Below are 23,272 nucleotides of genomic sequence, written 5' to 3' on the forward strand. Positions count from 1 at the left end.
TCTCTCTCTCTCTCTCTCTCTCTCTCTCTCTCTCTCTCTCTCTCTCTCTCTCTCTCTCTCTCTCAATTGTCTATACACTACTACCTAAGCATTTCTATTTTCCAGGCTATGTATAAAATGAATACAATCCTTCATTTTAATAAAAAATAAATCAATTTGGAAGACAGCAGATATGTATGAAAAGGAACGGCATTGACTGCTTCTTACTCTATGAAGAACACCAGGGCAGATAGCTTACTTACAACTAAGTAAAAGAGAAACAAGCAGGACTCACACAGAATCCTTCACAATCTTCGAGTGAATCTGAGCCACTCCATTGACTGCATGAGAACCAATGACACACAGGTGGGCCATATTGATCCTCTTGCAGTCTCCTTCCTCAATCACAGACATCCTTCGGAGGCGGTCAACATCTCCAGGAAAGAGGGAAGCCACATACTGACAGAATGTACAAAATGATAGGAATGTGAGGAAAACAAGCTAAATCATATGTCATAATGAATTCTTTTAAATTGAAAAACATGAACATATCCTTACTGGTCTTGCCAAATACCCCCTTGCATTTTTTTTTAAGAATATCACCATCCTCCAGAGACTCCAGCTCCATCAGAGTTTGACACCCATCATTTAGCACAGTGGTTCTCAACCTGTGGGTCGGGACCCCATTTGGGGTCGATCGACCATTTCATGGGGGTCGCCAAGCAAGGCTGTCTGCCATTTTTTTTCTCCGCCATTTTTTTTGTCCGTCATTTTTTCCCTTTTCCGGCGGATGCCTTACCTCCCTTGGGCTGGGCCAGCTGGTGGTCGGCCTGCTCCGTCTCTGCCGCTTGCCAGCTATGCCTCGGCCGGCGCAGGGGGCGGAACCACACATGTGCGGCGCTCCCGGGCAGGGAAAGTCCTCGACTTACGACCAGTTGGGTAGTCCTCGACTTACGACCGGTTTAGTCCTCGACTTACGACCGGTTTAGTCCTCGACTTATGACCGGTTTAGTCCTCGACTTACGACCGGTTGGGGTCGCGGCATTAAAAAGGTTGAGAACCCACTGATTTAGCACTCCTGAACTGTTGCAAATGCAGAGTTTGAATACTGTACCCTCTAACAAAAGACATCAAGATCTATCTAAACAAGAATGGTATCAGTGACAGCAAAAAAGATATGGTAGGCCATACTAACAAAAATATCCTTAAATATATTTACATGGTCAATTCATCAGCTTCTAAGCCTAACAATTTTAGCAGGGCTATGTAGACTGCTGCTTTCCAGACGTTTGGTACTGTCAACAGCAGTGAATTGGGGGCACTGTAGCACAAGAAATATGAAGGTACCAGATGGATGACTGATGTTGTTTTACTGATCATGGTAAGACCACACGGATCTGAACCCTAAATATGATTGATTCTACCCATGCTATGATTCTACTCACTTGCTAGAGCTGAGAACTGGCTCTTTGCTATGCAGCAAGGTATCCAGAGTGAGTTCAATATAGCATACAAAAGGATAGCTAAACAAATTCAATAAAACTGCTAAGTTTGATGCATTTTATCATTCAACTACAAATCACAAATTACGTCTCTTTTGGTTTGCCATTAGATATCTCAGTGAGCCTCATTTGATGCTAGCAATGTAGGGTCACATACATTAAGCATCTATCACCTGCCAAAATAATATTCTAAGCCACACAAAATGAAAAAAAATATTTTTAAAATTGCCAAATTCTTACAAGATCATCAAAACTCTGAGGATTTTAATGACTTCACGTGAGGTTAGTGAAATCTTATGAGAGCACTAAGACTTTGCAATATCTTGAGCCTTCCCTTCTTTTCTCTGGGCCACTGTGTGAGATCAGGAAACTGTCTAATAGCCAACCTCCAGTATCCTCTCTCTGCCTCTCCCAAGTCCCTTTTTTTCTCATTTAGATAACTTACATCCAAATGCTTTTGGTTGATAGCATAAATGATCTCCAGGTGCCTTGGCAGGAGCTTTTCAAACATAGACACCGGCCAGCGCTCCAGGGCTTCAGGCAGCACTGTATGATTGGTGTATGCACAGGTTCGTTTTGTGATTTCCCAGGCCTAGAATCAAGGACACAAATGAATTAATGTGAGTAGAAGCAAGTTGTATAGGCTGAAAATAAATGGTTGTTAATATCAAATAGCATTAATTTCCGATACTTGCCATGGAGATTACATTGATGCTGAATTGAAACTTAACAGTTGCAGCCTCATTATTAATGAAAAAAGCATATTAATGAAACTTGAAATTCAATTGATGATAGTACTTGAACTAAGCAGGGAGCTTCAAGTATTATAGGAGTACAGCAGTTACCACATATAGAATCAAAAACTGTCTCTGTGTCTAGTTGTTTTGGCATGCAATGCTCTGTAGCAGCATCCCAAGGGGAGGAGTTGAAACAGTTTATGTCCAGAATATGAGGGGTCTGTAGATATTTTCTCAGCCTTCCCTCTGACCCATGCAATACTCAGGTCCTCAATGGAAGGCAGCCAGGTTGCAGTTATTTTTTCTGCAGCCTCAACTATCCATTGAAGTCTGTGCCTGTTCTGTTCGGTTGCTGCACCAAACAAGACAAATGACAAATGACAGGCTCAATAATAAGTCCTCTGTAGAACTGTATCAACAGCTCCTGGGGCAGTCTGAATTTTCTGAACTGACACAGGAAGAACATTCTTTGTTGTGCCTTTATGTTAGGTGTCCATTTCAAATTCTGGGAGATTACAGAACCTAGAAACCTGAAGGTCTCTACTGCTTGTCTAGTATAGTAAGAGGTGGTAGAATAGGAGGGCTCCTCCTACAATCCACTCTCATCTCTACAGTTTTAAACATGTTCAGCTCCAGATTGTTCCGGCTGCACCACAGGGCCAATTGTTCAATGTCCTGTCTACATGCAGACTCATCACCATCTTGAATGAGACCAATGACTGTTGTGTCATCGGTAACTCTAAGAATCTAACTTCTCACCATCCCATCTAGGAATTTTGGAAAATGCAATCCCATGATATCGGGGGGAAATCAAGCTGAAGGAGGAGGACCTCTTGGCAGCTTCTGAAAAAACTTTTAGGGGATCAAAGCTATGTCATTCCTGCTTCCCACTCAACTCTTACCTTTTCCCAATCCATATGTTCCACATCAACAAAGATCCTCATGAGCTCAGGAATGGAGAGAGCTGGGTGAGTGTCGTTTAGCTGAATGGCAACCTGTGAAACGGACAACATAAATTTTAATAGAGGACCTCCAAGGTTCCTTCCAACAACATCATCATCATCATTAATAGCATTTTTAATATTATTATTAATATTATTATTAAAATCTCCATTAATTCCATCCAGAAAAAGCCCAGTGAGTCCATGGAGCACAATGGAAAACCTGATTTCATTGTATGCTGATGGCCATTTGGTGATCCCAGACCAGCTACTCTAAATTTCAATTCCTAGATATAAACAGGAAACAAAATTAAGGACTCTGGGGGAACTACAGGGTTTAGTCATACATAATCAGGTCAGTGGCAATGTCTTGGGCTTGATATTTTCAAGTTTTAAAAAATAAACTTTTAATCCCTATTAAAAGTAAAGAAACAGAAAATATGTTAAAGAAGTATTTAGGGCTGCTACTTAGGAGCTTTTTTCAATTGTTCATTCATTCCAAGAACATAATCTACCAGACTCCCAGTCTGTCCCTTTTTCCCTTCTCTTATGAAACCGTATCTGTTCACTTTTCTAAAGATCTTAGCTATTCTTTCCAAGTTGTCACAACAGGAGAATATAATAACATAATAAAAATGGCACACACAATTTCGTTTGAAAAGAAAAACCAAATCATTCAGTTATGGAAATTGGAGGAAGATGAAAATTAAAGCAGGTAAAATAGGTTATCCAATGTTCATTACTAATACTTATTGCTGAATTTGTGTTTTGTGAATGTGATACTGTATTGCAGACAGTTTCACAAACCCCTTCATATTCATGATAACCAACTCATAAGATCTAAGACAAAAATGACTGTAAAATCTATAAAATCTGATTAAATCTATAAAATATTCTGGAAGCACTTGCTAATATGGGAATTATTAATAATTTGTTGTCACTGAGCAATTAAACATCATGGTATTAAATAACAACAAAAATAAAAATAATGGCATAATTCTGTGCATACCACTAACAATACTGTAAAGATCAGTCCAACATGACTTCAGGACTGATGGGAGAGATTCTAATGTTGAACAACATTCTCCTTTTACTTTTCTTAACATTAAAAGACTACCCAACGTTGTCTGAGACAGAGAAAGGTATTCTTTAAAATTAAAATTTATTTCACGGATTTGTATAACCTCTCATCTCACCTTGTCGGGAAAGGTTTCAAAACAAGTCCTCACTGGGTCACGACATCCAAATTTGGAAGACTTGAATCGTCGTATGATGTCCTGGAGAGTGGCAGCTACCACAAAGTACTCCTGTTTCAGACGCAATTCCTTTCCTTCAAAAAACTTAGGAACACAGTGAGGAAAAGGGGTTATATTAGACTATGTCTAATAATGGCAATGATTTGAGGGATTGTAAAAATCAAGCTCCTTTCCAGAGTGAAAGAGATGAGAGGGACTTTGCCTATAAGGTTTAATCTTCAGTGGTTTCCCTATCTCAGATTCATATTTTATATAAAAAGCAGTCTTCTTTTAATAAGTTTTTACAGAGGACAAACATTCACAAGTGCGGTTTATAAATCAGCACTGATCCCAAGAACATGGAAAACCTCTTAATTTCTTCTGAAAATAAATGGGACTTTAAGGACACTTAATTCTCTCTGCATTGTATATCCAATGACTTGGGTTTAGTCCAATAAATGTAAAAATACTATCTGAGCAGAGGAAAAGGTTACTACAAAGTAATATGTATCTTCTGCTGCTCCTGAATGAAATTTTTTCAGAACAACTAAGGAGGGAATGCAGGAAGACAGAACTAAGGAAAATTATACCGAATAAATGTACGCAAGCCAAACATCACTTGTGCCTTTCACATAATTTTCATAATTTTCACTCTCCTAGTATACCAGTGGTTCTCAACCTATGGGTCGGGACCCCATTTGGGGTCGATCGGCCATTTCATGGGGGTCACCAAGCAAGGCTGTCCGCCATTTTTTCCCCTTTTCCGGCGGGTGCCTTACCTCCCTTGGACTGGGCCAGCTGGTGGTCGGCCTGCTCCGTCTCTGCTGCTTCCCAGCTACGCCTCGGCCAGCGCAGGGGGCGGAACCACACATGTACGGCCCTCCCGGGCATGGAAAGTCCTCGACTTACGACCGGTTTAGTCCTTGACTTACGACCGGTTGGGGTCGCGGCATTAAAAAGGTTGAGAACCACTGTACTATAACCTCTGTATTTCTCCTTCCACCAGGAGCAGTGTTTTGAAGAGGGCGAGAAGTTCATTGAAGAAGTGGAAACTGGAGACTCCCACCCAAAACACACAAACAGATAACTTCTCTTAAGACAGTCAGCAGAAAAGCAGCCAAATGAAGTCCACAATTCACTTGTGGCCAAAAGAGATTTAATGAAGCACTTAAAACTGTACTTACACTGCACAATGCAGCAGATACTTACATTATCATTGGGGTACAACACTCTGGATATGTTTTCTGCTAGGTTTCTATCCAACACAGCTTGGATATAATCACCAACATTAACTATGGAAGAGAATGAAGATATATCTCACCGTTATATCAATGAAATGGAATACTCTGTATGTGTTTATCACTACACAGCAGTCACTTCATAACTTCTCCTTACCCTTTACCTTTGTTCACTGAGGTTTTCAAAAGTTTCAATTTGTAATTCATATTCTGTTTACAAATTCAACAGGAAAAATTCCAGGTTGAATTTATTTTAAATGTGAAGTAAATACTGTGTTTCCCCGAAAATAAGAGCAAACTGGAAAATAAGCCCTAGTATGACTTTTCAGGACGTGTGTAATATAAGCTCCATCCCAAAAATAAGCCCCAGTTAAGATTGTCAGCCAAACGGACACATTTAGTACCGTATTTCCCTGAATATAACCAGAAAATAAGTCCTAATGTGTCTTATTTTCGGGGAAACACGGTATATGGATTCTTTGCTCACCTGTCTGTCTAGCTGTCAAGAGTGTAAGCTGCCTTACTCTGTAATTGGTTGATTTCACCATCTTTTTTATTTTGGAAAAAATAATGGACTGTACATTTCAAAGGAGGTGTGTAAAAGACCTCTCAGTTTTTAGTACATCAGGTAATTAGTGTGGCTTGATTTCACAGGTTAAATGAAGCTTTCTTCATTGTGTTTATCTATCATGACCTATTCTCAGGAAAAAAATAAAAGGAATACCAGCCACCCAATGGTTGCTTTGCACACATTTTATTCAATTTACTGGACGTTTAATTTTTGTTTCTTAACAAAAGCAGAAGTTTGGCCCATGGTGACTGGAATTTAACACTTTATTCCTTCATTGCCCCTTTTAAATTCTCCCTCTCCAAACCACTCAGCTGCAGAAAAGAAACTGATTTTAGTGCCAATAACCAGCTTCCTTTCTTTTGTGGATAACAGAGTGGGGAAGCGGATTTTTATCAGAACTAGGATAAGGGGTAAAGAATTACGAGTCTCTTATGAGCCAGATTTCTCTTTTTGATTTTTCTCATTACTTCAGTTGAGATAAAAATATAGTATTTTTGCACATACACACATACATTCTATTCTATAAGAATAGAAATAGATAAACTGGTCTCAACTATATGTTCTATTAAGATTTCCTTTTGTATAGCAAGTACTGAAGAGAAGAGGGTTATGTCATCTGGATTGTTTAGATGTCCCTTGAACATACTTAGAAAGTATACAGACACTTGATTTTATACATGCTTAGATTCTAAACAGGTAATGTGTATGTAATGAAAGACTTTAATATAGAATAGAATAAGAGAATAACAGGGTTGGAGGTAATCAAGCTATAATTAAGCCCACAGATTATCCCTTTCTCCTGTTTCATGTGGGGACAAATGATACAACAAAGAACCTGAAATAACAGGAGACTATGAGCAGTTAGGCATGAAAGCGAAAGAGATAGGAGCACAGATATTATTTCCCATCCTCTGTGCTTTAAACAGAAGGTCAAATCCAATGAGGGAATGGAAGGTTTTAAAAGTAAACTACTGGCTTGAGGGACGATGCTGTTAAGAGAACTTTGGATTCCTAGATCATGGTCTAGATTACCTACATGAAGGGCTTCTGGAAGGGGATTGGCTGCATCTCGCAAGAACCAGGAAGAAAATCTTTGGAAAATAACTGGCTCAGCTTATCTAAAGGGCTTTAAACTAAAATTGGAAAGGGAGAGAAACCAGTCCTTAGGACCTAATCCCAAACATAAACCCCAAGACATCCAATCAAACAATGAGGTAGGTAGTGATGAGAAGGAAGGGGAACTCAGATATAAAATAGGAGACAGAGGGGGGGAAATGCAGGAACAGCCATAAAGACTTAGATGCCTATATATACTAATGCTCAAAATATAAGGAATAAACAGGGGAAACTTGAATTTAAATATCCCAAAGGTACTTTTTCAGGAGGCAACTGGACTTTCTTGTTTTTTCTTTGAAGATGTTTTGCTTCTCATCCAAGAAGCTTCTTCAGCTCTGACTGGATGGTGGGGAAAGAAAAAACAAGAAAGTCCATTTGCCTCCTGAAAAAGCACCTTTGGGACAACCATGACCTGGATGACTGAGAATCTCCATAGACATTTGAATTTAAATAACTAATTGAAATGAATAAATAATTACTGGAAGAACTTTTTTCATTATTAAGACTACTTACACTCTTCAAGGTTGAAATCATTAGGTGCCTTGGCTGACCACAATCTCATGGTATTAACTGTATTGTTCTTGTATCCTGGAACTGGTGTATCATAAGGCATGGCAAGAACAACCTAATATGGAGCAAAAGGTCAAATAAAGGTGGGCTAACACAGTGACATAAAAATGATAACAGCCTGTAACTAAAGGGCACTGGAATTGATGTTCAAGTGTGTCTTGCCCATTTTGTTTAAAAAATGTGATTTACAATTCTAAACAGCCTAACTTAATATACTGCAATAACATGAGAAAAATAAAAAAATAATCATATTAAACAGCAAAATAGAACCTAGTACAGTGATGGCAAACCTTTTAGAGACCGAGTGCCCAAACTGCAACCCAAAACCCACTTATTTATCGTTGGGTGCCAGTTGGGCGTGGCCTACTGGGTGGGCGTGGCTGTGGTGGTCATGGCAGACTGGGTAGGTATGGCCACCTCGATGTTGCTCATGGGGACGGACACCTGTGGGGGCCAGGCAGGAGGAGATCCAGGGGGTCTCTGGCAGGTGGGGCAATGGGCAGGAGGCTCGTCCTACGGGGTGAGGCGAGGCAAGGCATGGCATTGTCGCAGGGCAAGGCGAGGCAGGGGCCGGGGCGGCTGCTGCCTGACACCATCAGCCCCAGCACACAGAGGCCAGTGAGCACATGGGGGCTGACAGTGTCTGTCAGCAGCCACAGCCGGCCGGCCCCTCGACTGGCACACTCTGGGGCTCTGCAACCTGCTGCCAGCAGTTCAGAGAAGCCACCTCTGAGCTGGACGGCCGGCCGACAGTTGAGGAAGCGATGCAGTGGGTCATGCCCGGGAAAAGGAGAGCATGCGAGGCCAGGAGGGATGGGACAGGGGGAGGAAAACCAGCCGTGCTAGGATGCATCCAGCCACATGCGACCTCGGTGAGTTAGCAGGCGGCTGGTTGAAGAGGGATGGTTGCCATCTCCGGGGCATGGTGCGCATGCCCACCGCGTGCGTGCCCACCGCCTCTGGCACGCGTGCCATAGGTTCGCCACCACTGACCTAGTATCATCAAAATTAAAGCATTCCCAACAGAAAAAGCAGAGGAGAAAAGCAGATAATTCACGCTTCTCTTTAACTTGGCATTTAAGAAAGTTCAGTGCTGGGGCTCTGCAGGTCTTGCTAGGCAAGCACTTGACAGAACAAAGAAGGATCTGATGTTCTTTAACCTGCAAAAGAACTTGGCGCTCAGTCACACATGTTATTAAATGAAGCTTTCAGAGAAGACTGTTCTTTGAAGGGGCTGGAAGTGAACTTAATTATGTAATTCTCTCCACTCTTGGCAGTTTAGCAACCTTAACTGTCCTCTCTGAGTCTCCATTATCTCCTGAATAATGTCTTTTGTTAGCAGAACATAAAGAACAAAAACACCACTGGGTTCATGCAATTCAGGGTTACTCCAAAGGGCTTTGTGTGGTTCAGAGTAAGCTACAACACAATCCCCAGATCCCTCCACCCCATTCTCTGTCCTCCTCTGCCCATCTAGAGTTGCATTTCCCATCTGCTCTTGACCAGACATTGTTTACTCTAAATATTGCCCTGTTGCCCCTCTATTTGGGTCATCTTTCCTACTCACCCACTCTTTCTTCTTTCCATGTGCCAAATTATTTTTTTCCCCGATTAGTGTATGCCAATTAGTGTACATTCAAAGTGACAATAAAGTTCTATTCTATTCTATTCTATTCTATTCTATTCTATTCTATTCTATTTCTATTCTATTCTCTAGTTCTCCCTGTTAATATCTTTTCTTGGTTACTGCAAATTCCTTCTGACATGCATGAACCAGCCTTTCCTGCCAACTAGACCTGATTCTTTCCAGTCTATTCATTCTCCTTCAACCACCACTTGCAGCTATGTCCAGCCTCTGCCCAATCATTCTATCCAGCATGCACAAACACAAATGCAAACATACACACACACACACAAACTTCATTGACCTGCTTTCACTGCTTTTCTCCAGCCTCCCTGTGAAATACTCACTTACTTATAGGTTGCAGGTTCTCTGTTCCTTCCAAACGGGAAAAAAATTGTAACTTTTTTTTCTTTTGATGGGGAACCATGAGAACAAGACTGTGTTATACAGCCTCTTCTACTATACTGTAAAAATAAAAACACGTTCTTTTTCTGGGTTGGAAGGAAGAAACAAGCTGCTTCGTTTGTTCCAAAGCAAACAAAAAAGTTCAGTGCTTTTTGTATCAGTAGAAAAGCTTTGAAGTGGCAGCTTCTTTTTTTAGTGTAGTCATCATAATTTCTTCTAAAATTAGTAATAGAATTTAATAACAAATATTAGAATATAAAGGAATAAAGTTAAATATAAAAAATAAAGTATAAAGTAATTCAAAATAATAAAAACAAAAAATAAATAAAAACAAAAACTAATATAAGATGCAATTAAAAAATAAATTGGTGCTCCCAGCCCCTTTTAGAGTATGACTTTCAAGATGTGCCATAAAGCCCAATGCAGTTCTGTAGCTGGCAAACATTGGGCATTATTCCATATATTGCTTTATTAGTTTATTGAATAAACCTTAAATGTTTAAATTCATAAAGCAAATTAAGCCAGAATAGAACAAACCATATTTTAATATGGCATGATTCCAAGACATTGTTTCGATTTATATAACAGGCTTATGTTTTAATCAAAGGAGGGAAGAACAATCAGTATCAAAAGTGATACAGTGTGCTATATGCACATGTATAAAAGATATTTCAGCAGAATGTTCTAATATGCCCTCATCAACCTGCATCAGCCATCCCAATCTGATGCCCTGTGGATAGGTTGCAAGTAAAAGTCCCAGAATGTTCAGCTCTCCATGACCCAGTCAAAAGAATGGCTTGAACACATCATGAAAACAATCAGATACTTTTGTATGAAATTACGTTAGAACCGTCCCTTAAACTAACACCAAAGAAAATCTGGCTGTATAACTATGGAATTTATTGCCCTAAGATGTGACAATGATCACCAGTTTAAATGATTCAAAAGCAGATTAATGAAAGATCAAGCTATCAATGTCCACCTCTCTTAGTGGCAATTTACTACCTTCAGAATCATAGGGAGATGACCTCAAATATCAGCTGCTGGAGAGCAACAATCAACAAGTCTCTTATCTTCCTGCGTATGTTTCTGAGATTTCGGAGGATGGTGTATCTATGTGATACAGAATGATGGTTTGCTGGCTTGATCCAACTATGCTCTTCATAGGCACTTAAGCCACATAGACTTGCTAGACTCAAGGGGCATAAAACTGTTTGTAATACACAAATAAATAAGTGTGGAAGTCTATTCAAGGTGGGATCAAGTTCTGACTGACAGAAGCTTGGAAGTTGTTTTGTCCAAATCTGATCTACCTCATGATAGCATGAGGCTATTGCACGCACCAAATGACTTGATTTTTAAAAAATCAAACACCCATGGGAAGTTTATGAGCTAGTCATATAACTCCTAACAAATGAAAAATGAAACACTAAACAATTACAACTATCTATGGAAACTTGTGTATTCCTAAACAGTTGGAAAATGGCACCAAATTTCAGTTTTGAATGTCTCTCTAGCAAAGAACAGTCATTTGTTTAGTCAATCTCTTCAAGGATCGCTGCTGTTTAAACCAACTAATATGCTGCTCAGCAACAAATGTGAAACACTGTGGCCCAGTGTCTATGAGGAAAACATAGAGAGACTGCAGCCAGAACAGGTCCAAATAAGGTTTACAAGCACAAAAGCCCATGTTTTGAATTGCTCTGAAGGCTTCTCATGTTTGCAAAAGCTCATGCTGCCACAAATCCATTTGTTTCTGAAGTGCCATAGGATATTCTGCTTCCAGAACCAATGTGGCATTCAGAAATATATGTCAGAACCTGTTCTTTTGAGAATTGAAGAATTATCCAAGCATTTGGCTTTAAAGACTTGTAGTCTCGAACCAGTTCCCATTCATTGCCATGGTGTTTTCACACCATTTTACAGAGATGTTTGTAATGGACTGAATCCATTGTTCTTCTACCTGATTGACAGGACTTTTCTCATTTTTTTTCTTTTTTAGGTCAATACTCAGACACAGCTTTACAAATTTGATGTTCTTATGTGCCGCCTATACTTTTTGGGGATTATGAGGATGGTATTCTCAACATATCTGGAAAGTGCCAGATTATGGCAGTAAATAAAATCAAATCTCTGCATCAATTGCACAGAAATTGATCTGATTTGGATCAATTCATGCAATGAATTGATAATACAATTCATAAAACCTTTGTGCAAGCATTCATATATAACTACAATTTAATTTGAGTCAGAACTGACTCAGTCTATTCCCAAATAATTTAGAATAAAATCAAGTTAAACACTAGAATAATTCAAACTTCATTTTGACACATTCCTAGTGTCTGTTTGATGGCAAACCTATTCAGGCAGCATTTATTGCTTTTGCCTCTACTTTCTTCAATGCTTCCATATCATTACTCTATTTATTAGATGGCTGTTCTCACCCAACCCTTCACCATGAATTGTAATCCAGAAAACTGAGGAAGTTCTTCTGGATGATTATTCTTGTAACATGGAGGATAGGTAGACAAGTATTCATTGCTATTGTTAAAATCTCCAAACAAAAGACTACCGCCATATAACATATCTCTTTTGGCTCTTTTGTCCTTGTAATTAATGGCTTATCATATGTAACTTTAAAAAGCATACCTGAGTATCAACCCATTTAGCCCCATTAGGAGCATGTTCTACTCGACCATAGAAATGTACAGGAAGCATGTATTCAGGGCGGGCTTTTTCCCAAGGATTGCCATAGCGCAGCCAATCATCAGCTTCTTCCACCTAAAACAAGGAGATGACATAAAAAAAGTTGTCTTCTTCGGCCAATGAAGTGTGATTAATGAACAAGAGCTTCTTAGTGGCTGAATGGAAGTGGGGGGTATCCTCCCCAAAGATGCTCACTTAATACAGCACTGCAGTCATTCTGATGCCAAATAATGATCTTTTTAATTTTTCCAGTTTCTCTAATTTTAAATATATACCTTTGTTTTAATTGTCACAATCAATGCAATGGGAAATATATGGCTATGAAAAAGAAAGTTTATTGTGCAATTGTTGATTTTGAGAAACTGAATAATAAACCTAACTTAATTGCTTATAATAGCAAAAGTAATAGCACTTAGACTTATATACCGCTTCACAGTGCTTTACAGTTCTCTCCAAGCGGTTTACAGAGTCAGCATATTGCCCCCAACAATCTGGGTCATTTTACCGACCTCGGAAGGATGGAAGGCTGAGTCAACCTTGAGCCGGTGAGGATCGAACCTCTGGCAGTCAGAAGAATTAGTCTGCAATACTGCATTCTAACCACTGCACAACCACGGTAGGAATTCTTTCCACAAATACAGAGTTGAAAGTTGATTCCTAAGTGCAGTAAGAGTAGCATGTGATAGAAATAAAGTATGTGTGACAATGGATAGAATGTTTAACAAATGGTTCAATACTTCACACAGATTAAAACAAGGATAAATTATGTCTTCTTGGTGTATTTAGGAATAAATGTACAGTATAAACGAAAGCTTCTGGTGATGTTAAAGATAGATCAGTTGGGGACATGACTGTGTGTGTACCTTTGTATGCCATGTTGTTGACAGCGAACCTCAATAATTTGTAGCAAACATTAGAAATGATTTTATAATGCGATGAGGAGAATGCATCTGAAAATCAGTGAATCTGACTCCAACAAATATGTCTGACAGGGAAATTGGAATGAACAATTGCCAGCTGTACATAAATGGCAGATATAAATAAGAATATGAATTTATGTTTCTCAGTAGAATATTTTACAAAAGATGAAAAAATAGAGAAATTTTAGTAATTGCACAGGTTGGAAGCCATATAGTGGGTATAAATGAGGCATGAGGTGAGGAATGAATATGGGAAAAAAATTAAATGGCTGCATATAACAGCATTTCCAACAAGCTTACTTCTAATGAAAGTATCTTATACATTTCTCAGTACATGAACTATGACAATTAAAATTCTTGAGGCTAAAATCTTAGAAGATGCTGCCAGCACTAATTTTTATTATATTGGTTTATCTACATAGCTTCAAAGTCTGGCATCATGAAAGTAGCATTTTAGGATGCTAGCAATCCATAGGATAACCTATTTAAATATGTTTTTAATCAGGCTTTTCCACAAGATTTCTCAAACTTGCCCTTATGGACAATACCTAACCTAGAACACTGGTGTTCCCCAAGCTGCTATCAGCTGCTGTAGCTAGTGTTTATATCTGGCAACGCTAATTACTTACAAGAGCTAGTTGTAAATATATTTTGTGGGCTATATAAGGATGAGTCAACATCCAGCTGCCTCTACAGGTTAATTTCAGTTTATATTAGTTTGACAGCAGACCCACTTTCCAGGGTAGTGGGTCAACCTTCACTGAATGTGTTCAAGCTGAATCTATAATCCTGGACTGAGCTGAAGGTTGGACTTGATTACCTAAGTGGCTCTGTCCAAACTCAAGGGTTTTATGACTTTTAGTTAGCACAGCCACTTCACAGGAACTGAAACTTAACAAATGATGTGACCTCATGATGCAAGTACAAAGATCAGTCATAAGTACCATTTGTTCAGCACTATTGTAAGTTTGAACTGTCGGCGAACTAGTGATTGTTAAAGAAGGATTACGTGTATATCCTTTGTATACAGATAAGACTTGGCTTCAATTTTGGGTATCTATGATTAGAAGGTTGTCAGATAGTAGTCTTATGCAACTGACATTCCTTCTTGCTGTTTTTTCCTAAGGCTTTAGATAAGCTTTAGCTACCATCACAGTCCTTTCTCAAGCTCAAATTATCTCTAGGAGTACCTGACAAGACAGATAGAAATAAGGAGTGATCCTTCCCTCACCTGCAAGCCATTGACAATCTTTTGATTAAAAATGCCAAATTCATAGCGGATCCCATAGCCATAGGCTGCAAGTCCCAGTGTTGCCATAGAGTCCAGAAAGCAAGCTGTCATGGAAAAGAACCAATGCACATTATTATCAGTCAGAAATAAACAGCCAGTCAAGCAGCTCTTACTGATGCAACTCAGTGTGTTTGTGTTTATAAGACTGCACAGCCCCCCTCAAACGATGAAGGATGGGGGTGGAATGGTGGCTAAGAGAATGAGCTAAAGACATGAAAGTTCTAGCTTTTATTTCAGCTCTTCCATGAACTCACAAATGACCTTAGTAAAGGCACTTTTTCTCAGCCCCAATCCCCATGTATTCAGGCAATAGGATTATAATGTTAGGTTTCAAAATTGTTAGGTAAAAGTTATTACTAGGTTAAAAAAAATAACAGTTTCAACACTTTAATTCATATAATATAAATTCTATAAAAAGGGCTTGGTAGACTTTGTATCTGTATTGCAAACAGCTCTCCATTTCATCATAGCTTGTTACAGCTCCCTGTAGAACAATCTAAGTGCAGCCATGCCGGTAAAGTTGACAATGCAGAGTTCAGCTTCTCACACCCACCCAGCAAGATGTTTATTAAGGCAGTTGGTTAACTGAGAGCCTTTCAAACTCTGCATCCTATTTTATCAGCTCTACACTCCTCATTTTTTCTGCATCCTCTTATCCCCCTTATTGCAATACGGATGGTCTTCCTCCATAGAAACATACTGGCATCTTCTCATCAACGGTCATTGCTCACCTGCCAGACGCCCCAGTCCTCCATTGCCAAGGCCGGCATCTTCCTCAATCTCTTCCAACTCTTCTAAGTCAAGGCCAAGCTATTGGGAGGAGTAAGCAAAAGCAGAAAATACCATGATATGTAAGGTTTTCTACTTGGAATTTCCAATTTCTTTCCTTCTGATAAAGGAAGAACAAAACTGCTTCTTTCTGATCTTGGAGTAAGGTTAATTTCTATACTCTATAATTTAGAATGGATTTATATGCTTTTTATGAATATGGAAAAAATGCCACTGAATGAATGAATATCTGTTTGTGTGAAATACCTTAAAATCATCTCACTTCCAGTTTTTGTCTCTTTTCTGGTAAGATTCTTAAAAGAGGCCATGGTCTCTCAAACTCTGATACATTTCCTAGGAAGATACATCCCCAAAGCAAAATAGTTTTTTTTAGCAGTTTTTATTGGAACCATTTAAAATATTTATTAATCAGATTTAGGTAATTTGTTCAAATCACCTTTAATAAGCCAGAGCAAATTTTAATCAATATGGTCAATCCTGGCATGTTACTTTATCAGAGAATGAAATAGAAAATTATTTAAATCAGCAATGCTAATAAAATTAGCTATATCATACTTTTGACATAACAATGTAATTCAAAATTAAATAGAATGTTTCAAAATTTAAGAGACTGCATAGGCCAATTACTTGGGTAGAAATTTGGTGTTGTTCTAACTGAATGGCAGCTGTTCCCAGCTGGATGGTAGTAAAGCATCAATATCTCCCTTGTCCCATTGATGGACTCCAACAGAATTTACCTAACACATCTGAATCTAGTCATCCGTTGATTTGGAAAATGCACATTTGTGTTATCAGTATTGACCCCACCAACAATTTTGAGAGATAAGTCAAGTTGAGAGACTGGCTCAAGATCACCCAGTAGGTGTTTCGTTTGAGATGAAATTTTAACTCAGATTTATTATATAGGTTGCCTGTCATGCAATACATGTAAGGGGCAGCTGGATCTGGAAAGCTTATTTTGGAAAACAAAACAATATGCCCACAGCCTGATCTAATCATGTTTAATATACTGCAGTTTAAAATAGAATATTCTTTTGTTTCTACCAAGATCCTCTTTCATATCTCCCTTAGCATCTGCTCTAATTTGTTGATGGCATTCCTATCAGTTGCTACAGAACCCATGCTTTCAGTTCCATTGCTTTTTCAAACTCCTTAAAATTACACATGGATTACTTATTGTTGCTCATGTGGAATTGAGGACAAAGAAGGTGGGGATACAGAAGTGCATCTGAAGGTCTGCTTTTAATTAGACCAGAAGGCAGTTAATCTTTCCCCTCCTTTTCATCCAGATCTTAATTGCTCCCAGCTTACATCACTAGCACAAAGTTAGAGAAAACAGCCAGAACTGTTTCTGGTGGGAAACTTAACATGGATGAAGTGAAATGGAGTGGATGGAAGAGGGGAGGGGAGGGGAGAGGAGCTGAATTTAATCCTAGCATCACTAATAGCTTCAGATCCAATTTAAATTAGGGAAGGCATGGGGAAGCTGCTAATTCTCAAACCTCCCCAGTTCTTGTGTTCAGACCAAGAATGGGCATCCTCTTTTCCCTTTCAATTGCTTTTAACCAAAACCTGTCCGAAAATCCGACCATGGATAAGGGTGAAGGTTTGTTCTCAGAGTTTGTGGGTTGGTTTCTGACAAGCACCCACAAGCTTGGAGAACGAACTTTCATCCTCATCCTAACCCGAGATACAGATATTCGCCACTATTTCAAGCCAATTATGGATCTCATAGGTCTATATAGTTTGGGTTGCTGATAGTAAGTTGATTTCTTTATTTTCAATGGTGAACATTCTCAGCTTGATTTCTTTCCAAATGAAACAACTTCTCCTTGCCCAGAAAGAAAATCTGGCTCTTTGTGAATCTGATAGCAAGGTAACTGTCCAGGGCTAAATCATATTAGCAGCTCTGCCAAAAAGCCTGGAATCCATGAGTCATACTGCCTTCAGCAATAAACATTTAAAGAAGTGCTGTGGGTGGATTAGACTGAAACCTTACAAGGCTCTAAAATTATCAGTCTCTTTATTAATATAGTTTGCATCTAGATATCAAACAGATAGGAATATTGTGATGAGAGTAAGAAAAAGAAGAGAGAGAGGAATGGTGCATTTGCACTGTGAGGTAGGGCTTATAAATACAGTTTATACAAACTATGGCTTGGCATTCCTTTCGAACAGGTAAAAGTTAGAGTCAGTTAAGGAAAAGTGCTCCACCCTCAAAGGCTATGGATTAATCCTTCAAGATTCTCAGAGATGGAATAACAAGAAATCTAACAAATTAAGGTTTATCCGATGGTTTGGGGAGGAAATGGGATCTGAAGTTTAAAATACAAAAATAGCTTGGCATTATGCTTAAATCTGTCTATTTTCTTCAATTTGTGATTCAGTAGATTAGCAGCAAATATCGAAGAGATCCCAGTAACATAAGTAAAATATCTGTAAAGTTAACTGGGCTCTGTGTACAGTGTAAAAATGTGTAGTTCTTATTTTATGTCCACATTTAAAGGAATGTGATTGCTAATGATTTGCTAATTCCCTTCCTTGTTTCATTCTGTATCTTAAAGATTCTATGACTTTAATTTCTATTCTGTTATCACCAGAACAAGAGGAAGAAAGCTTTTTAGGAACTCATATTCACCTAATTTGCAAAAGAACATACCTATGATTCTTTGGTGTTATAAACCCTTTAATGTGATTTGATGAATCATTATATTGGATTCTATATGCAGATCATCCTTTCTTTGTGAAATTATTGAAATTGAAATTATTTTCCATAAAATGGGATTACATAATTAACTAGATTTAATCTTCAAAGCTGATATTGTAGAATCAAATATTATCTATGTTATGCTCAGGTATTACCCAGGCTGTTTTTTCAGTTTGTTGTTTTCCATTGATCATATCAATGCCCCATTATTTTAAAGTCTCATGGCACATTATATGTGTAATATAATTTTATATTTTCCAGAAAAACTAGGAAGGGAAGAACCTTCTCTAAAAAACTGAGACTTTCTGAATTTTAACATCACTTATGAATTGTCCATACAAATATTATAAATACGTCCTGCTTCCTTATGTACACAAACTGAATAGCACCAGTCCAAGCCTCAAAGCGGAACACACCTGATAAATAGCTTCATCGCAGGCATTCTGCAGACCCAGGTTCACCATCGTGTTCTGAAGTGTTCGGCCCATGTAGAATTCCAGAGACAGGTAATAAATACGCTAGGAAAGCAGAGAAAAAAAGAGAGTTTATATAGTCTAATATGTTTTGCACCCTGAGTCATGTAGTAGGTGACAGCTCCATTCTTATTATGTAACCCTTAAAGAAAGCCTAGGAAAAAGATCTGTGATATTTGGATCTCTCCTATTTCATCCTCAGATCCACTTTTGAGGTCAGTGGGATTGAGAGATAATGGCTAGTCCAGACTTATCCTATGCTTGAGTGGAGATTTGAACCAATGTCTCACTAGTCTCAACCCAACGTTCCAGCCAGTACATCACACAGACGCCACCTTCGGACCACAGAGAAAGTAATGATGCAACCCTTCATTTCATTTTTGCCGACTAGGACATGACTATATTGTATATTCTGTACTGTAAATTCCATAAAGGTACTACAGAATTGTAGCTACATTTCAGCAACCTGGAAAAATACCTTCCCTGCATATATGTTCCCTCTGTGTGTCTGTGGATATGTGTATGCATTGTGTGGGTGTCTGAGAATCTAACATCCTTTTTACATGGGTATTACTATCTTCTCCCTTGTTTAATCTATGTGAACTGGTATGTATGTGTGCCCTGGGAAGGTCAGAGTTGACTTTATATGCTCCATTCTGGGTCACATAACTATGGGGGGGCTTAGAATGGAATAGACAGGTTGCCAATCCTGCAGCAATACTTTGGGATAATTTTTCAAGAATTTTTTCTTTGTAATGTTTGGTAGGATGACCCATTTACTAAGTTCAGTTTTTTGCTAGCTTATCCTGCCTTACCTAATTTGGTCTAATTTTGGAGGTTTTTTTAGAGGGGAGGATTATTCTGCTGATTTAGTTTCAAGCCCCTTTACACATTTTACATACCGTAGTTACCCATTCTTCCCGTTGGACTGGGAAGTATTAAAAGGGGGGGAGAAAGGGTTGGAATGTGATAATTATAAAGATGATTAGGGGACTGGAAGCTAAAGCATATAAGGAACGGCTGCTGGAATTGGGTATGTCTAGTTTAATGAAGAGAAGGACGAGGGGGGACATGATAGCAGTGTTCCAATATCTCAGGGGCTGCCACAAAGAAGAGGGAGTGAGGCTATTTTCCAAAGCACCTGAAGGCAGGACAAGAAGCAACGGGTGGAAACTAAGCAAGGAGAGAAGCAACCTAGAACTAAGGAGAAACTTCCTGACAGTTAGAACAATTAACCAGTGGAACAACCTGCCTCCAGAAGCGGTGAAAGTGGTAAATAATAACTCCCCCCAAATTGACTACCTTAAAAGTCATTTTCTTTATTTCTTTGTTGAAGAATCACTTAACTTACATGTTAACAAACTAAGCATATTGGCAATTCACACCTGCACACCAAGTATAGATTCATTTGTCCACCAAGGAACATAACATTCCTTTTGGACATCTCCGTGAGAAAAATAGGTCTTGATCTACTCAGAGTCCAAATAGAAACATCCCCAAACCTTGATAATTTGAAATACTGGAGACATTACAAAGAAACTATGGATTTTTGATATAAAGTGGTCATTCTAAAGCATATTAACAATTCTGTGAATTTTTGTACAAAATGTGGTAACAGAGAGCAAGGCCAAATGACATGAGTTAACTGCTGAATTGTAATTCCACTAGCATAGCAATTGTAGTCAACATTATAAACTTTGGCCGTGTCATGCAAGGGAATTCATTGGAGAAAGCAATTATGTCTGGCAGAGTTAGGAAACCAGACCATCAAAGAACACAATGGCTGGACACCATCAAAACTGACACCAGCCAGAATAAAGAAAAACTCAAAGTGGTGTAAGATTGGAAGATGTGGCAGACCATAGAATCACTGAATGGATGATATCATCATCACCATCATCATCATCATCACCATCATCAAATGTATTGATAACTTTCTGGTGCTCTTAAGCATATTTTAAGACCTAAAGGACCTAACTTTATATGTTTAACAGCAACTTTCAGAAATCTATAAAAACAGAACATTCAAGCTCATTATTGCAAAGCCTGAGTGTTTAAAGTCTCAGGGGTTAAATTTAGCCCGAAGAGATCCAGTTTCATGTTCTCATTTGACTACAGACCTCAGTCAGGCCTTTGATCCACCAACTCTCTCTGATCATAATCTAATGTGTTGTGGGAATAAAATTAATGGGAAGCCTATATATGAGCTACCTTTTTCTCAAAGAGAAAAAGTGTTCTATACACACAGGATATAAGTACAGTACTTAAGTAAAAAGTAAATAAGGAGAAAACGTCTGTTAATTGTTCTGCCCTGACTTCCCTAATCTACAGGTGAGAATAACCTGTAATGTAGTAATTTACATATAATTTGCATAATATGAAGCAGGTATTTTTTTTCATGTTGCAAAGTCTGGGCTACAATGTTGTAATGTAATCATTTTTAATACTCAACCTTGGATTAGCATGACCAGCAATGAGTTCTGAAGGAAAAATGGGAGCATTTTTGCTCTTGCAAGATGCAATAGAATACATGGCTAGCAAAACAAAATCAAGGTCAGTGTGGTGCCTGAATGTACAATAATAATAGAAATCATTCAGGAAAATGCTACCAACGAATTGTCTGCAATAGGGATTTTTAATCTATTAGGCTCTGTCTAATATGATAGTCTGAGCTCAAAGGGATGAAAACTATAGACAGCCTGTCTTACAAATAAAGGACAAGGGAATAAAGTAGAATTATTTAGCCTCCCCCTTTAAGAAAATGATCAAGATGCTAATGATGAGATCAATATTTCGTGGGCTTAGAACTATACCAACTGTGTTTGTTTTCTTTCTTTGATTGGAAATGGAACTTGATTTAGCAAGGTTCATAGAGGAGAAGGATATTGTAAGTAAAAAGTAAGGAGTCCCTGTGGATTTTACTCCACTAGTCACTGCCGACTATAGGGGGAAGTACAGAAGGGTTTTTTTCCTCAGCTTGAGTGTGTGAATGGCAAAAACTATGGATGTTGACAGCTAGAAGTTAACAGGGTTAGTTTTTGGCCTTACCATCTGCCTTACGTGCTCTTTTAACATATGGAAGGGTGTGTGGGAGTACTGTAATTTTAATTGCTATAAACTCTCTTGTATGGTGTGGTATTACTTGACCAAGGAGGAACACATGATTGGGTGCATAATAATGAACAATAACCCCACAACATTCATCTGTGCAAAGAAACTATGGTCAGAATTTACCATGTATGAAAAAGAAACAAGAAACTGTTAACTACCATCATACATCAATGTACTCATTAGGGTTTATTCACAGGAAAAAGTATACTTCAAGATATGCAGCCCTGATGTAGGAGAAAGAGAGGCAGAGCCTGGAGGTGGAGTCAAGCGAGGAATAAGCCTGGAGTCCCAAATTGTCCAAATCCAGCTGTTCTTGAATTCTGTTAACTCTTATCTAGCACCAATTTAGTGCTGACCATTAGTTGACTAGAATAGGCATGAGCAATAAATCAGCTTAACTAGCCTTGGTCGTGGTCCTGATTCTTTGCAACTGGCACTAACAAGGGCCAGACAAAAATACAGAATGTAGATCTGAACAGCCAACCTTCTCTTAGTTTCCCTAGCATGAAATACACTTCAAGGTCATGAGAGGAGAAAAATGGAGTCATCCCAATAACCAAAATTTTTCACTCTCAGCTTCTTCACAAATCTTAACTTTTCTGCTTAGATCTAATAAATAGTTCAGAATGGCTCAAGGGATCTATTTCCATTAATTTTATTCTCTTTCCCCAGGATGAGATTTATGTTTAGTCACTTGCAGTATTGGGGCAGCAGTTCCCTCCCAGCGCTAACCTTTTCCTGCATGGATTAAAACACCGTTTGTCACCCGTACCTGCCTGCTGGCTCTTTCCTGGGGGCACCGAGGACGTCTTGATATTAAGATGCTGGGCTTGTTGGCTGGATAGCCAGCAGCCCAGGTTCGAGACCCAAGCACCAGGTGAGCTCCTGTCCTTGCCCCAACTGCTGCCAGACTAGCACTTTGAAAGCATGCAAATGCAAGTAGATAAATAGGTACTACTATAGTGGGAAGATAACAGTGCTCTGTGGCATCATGCTGGCCACCTGACCGCAGCAAATAACTTTGGACAGCACTGACTCAATGGCCCTGAAGCTAATTATATATGACAATAACTATCAGTGCAGCATTCTGGGTCACCACAAACAAGTGGCTCTTTTCCCAGGACCTACTGCTTCTGCAATTATGAGGTGAGCACTTTCTGTTCACATTCACATTCTAAACAGTTTGGTTCTACAGTTTGTTATGTTCCTACAAAGCCAACTGCATTTTGGAAAATCTTCTCCACCACATTGCCTGGTACATAGAAACAGCTCCATGCTTCTTCAATATCTGAGTCTTTAACATTGTCTGGGGCTGATGGTGGTGATGGATTATTATTTTTTATTATTATTATTTTAA

At 38.8% G+C, this 23,272-nt stretch overlaps 1 protein-coding gene across 1 annotated transcript in view; it reads right to left on the reverse strand.

Annotated features, from left to right (window-relative positions):
• The window catches only part of PYGB (glycogen phosphorylase B), a 43,542-nt gene that overhangs the window by 11,101 nt on the left and 9,169 nt on the right, over positions 1 to 23,272 (reverse strand). Inside the window, exons 2-11 of the mRNA XM_015812109.1 lie at positions 18,748 to 18,849; positions 15,567 to 15,645; positions 14,776 to 14,879; positions 12,568 to 12,699; positions 7,833 to 7,944; positions 5,604 to 5,686; positions 4,356 to 4,499; positions 3,121 to 3,213; positions 1,927 to 2,073; positions 275 to 438 (exon numbers count right to left, since the gene is read on the reverse strand). Of these exons, the coding sequence (XP_015667595.1) occupies positions 275 to 438; positions 1,927 to 2,073; positions 3,121 to 3,213; positions 4,356 to 4,499; positions 5,604 to 5,686; positions 7,833 to 7,944; positions 12,568 to 12,699; positions 14,776 to 14,879; positions 15,567 to 15,645; positions 18,748 to 18,849 (1,160 nt within the window). The remainder of the gene's footprint in view (positions 1 to 274; positions 439 to 1,926; positions 2,074 to 3,120; positions 3,214 to 4,355; positions 4,500 to 5,603; positions 5,687 to 7,832; positions 7,945 to 12,567; positions 12,700 to 14,775; positions 14,880 to 15,566; positions 15,646 to 18,747; positions 18,850 to 23,272) is intronic.

This window comes from Protobothrops mucrosquamatus, unplaced genomic scaffold, assembly GCF_001527695.2.
Source record: "Protobothrops mucrosquamatus isolate PMUCROS unplaced genomic scaffold, P.Mucros_1.0 scaffold_57, whole genome shotgun sequence".
NCBI lineage: Eukaryota > Metazoa > Chordata > Lepidosauria > Squamata > Viperidae > Protobothrops > Protobothrops mucrosquamatus.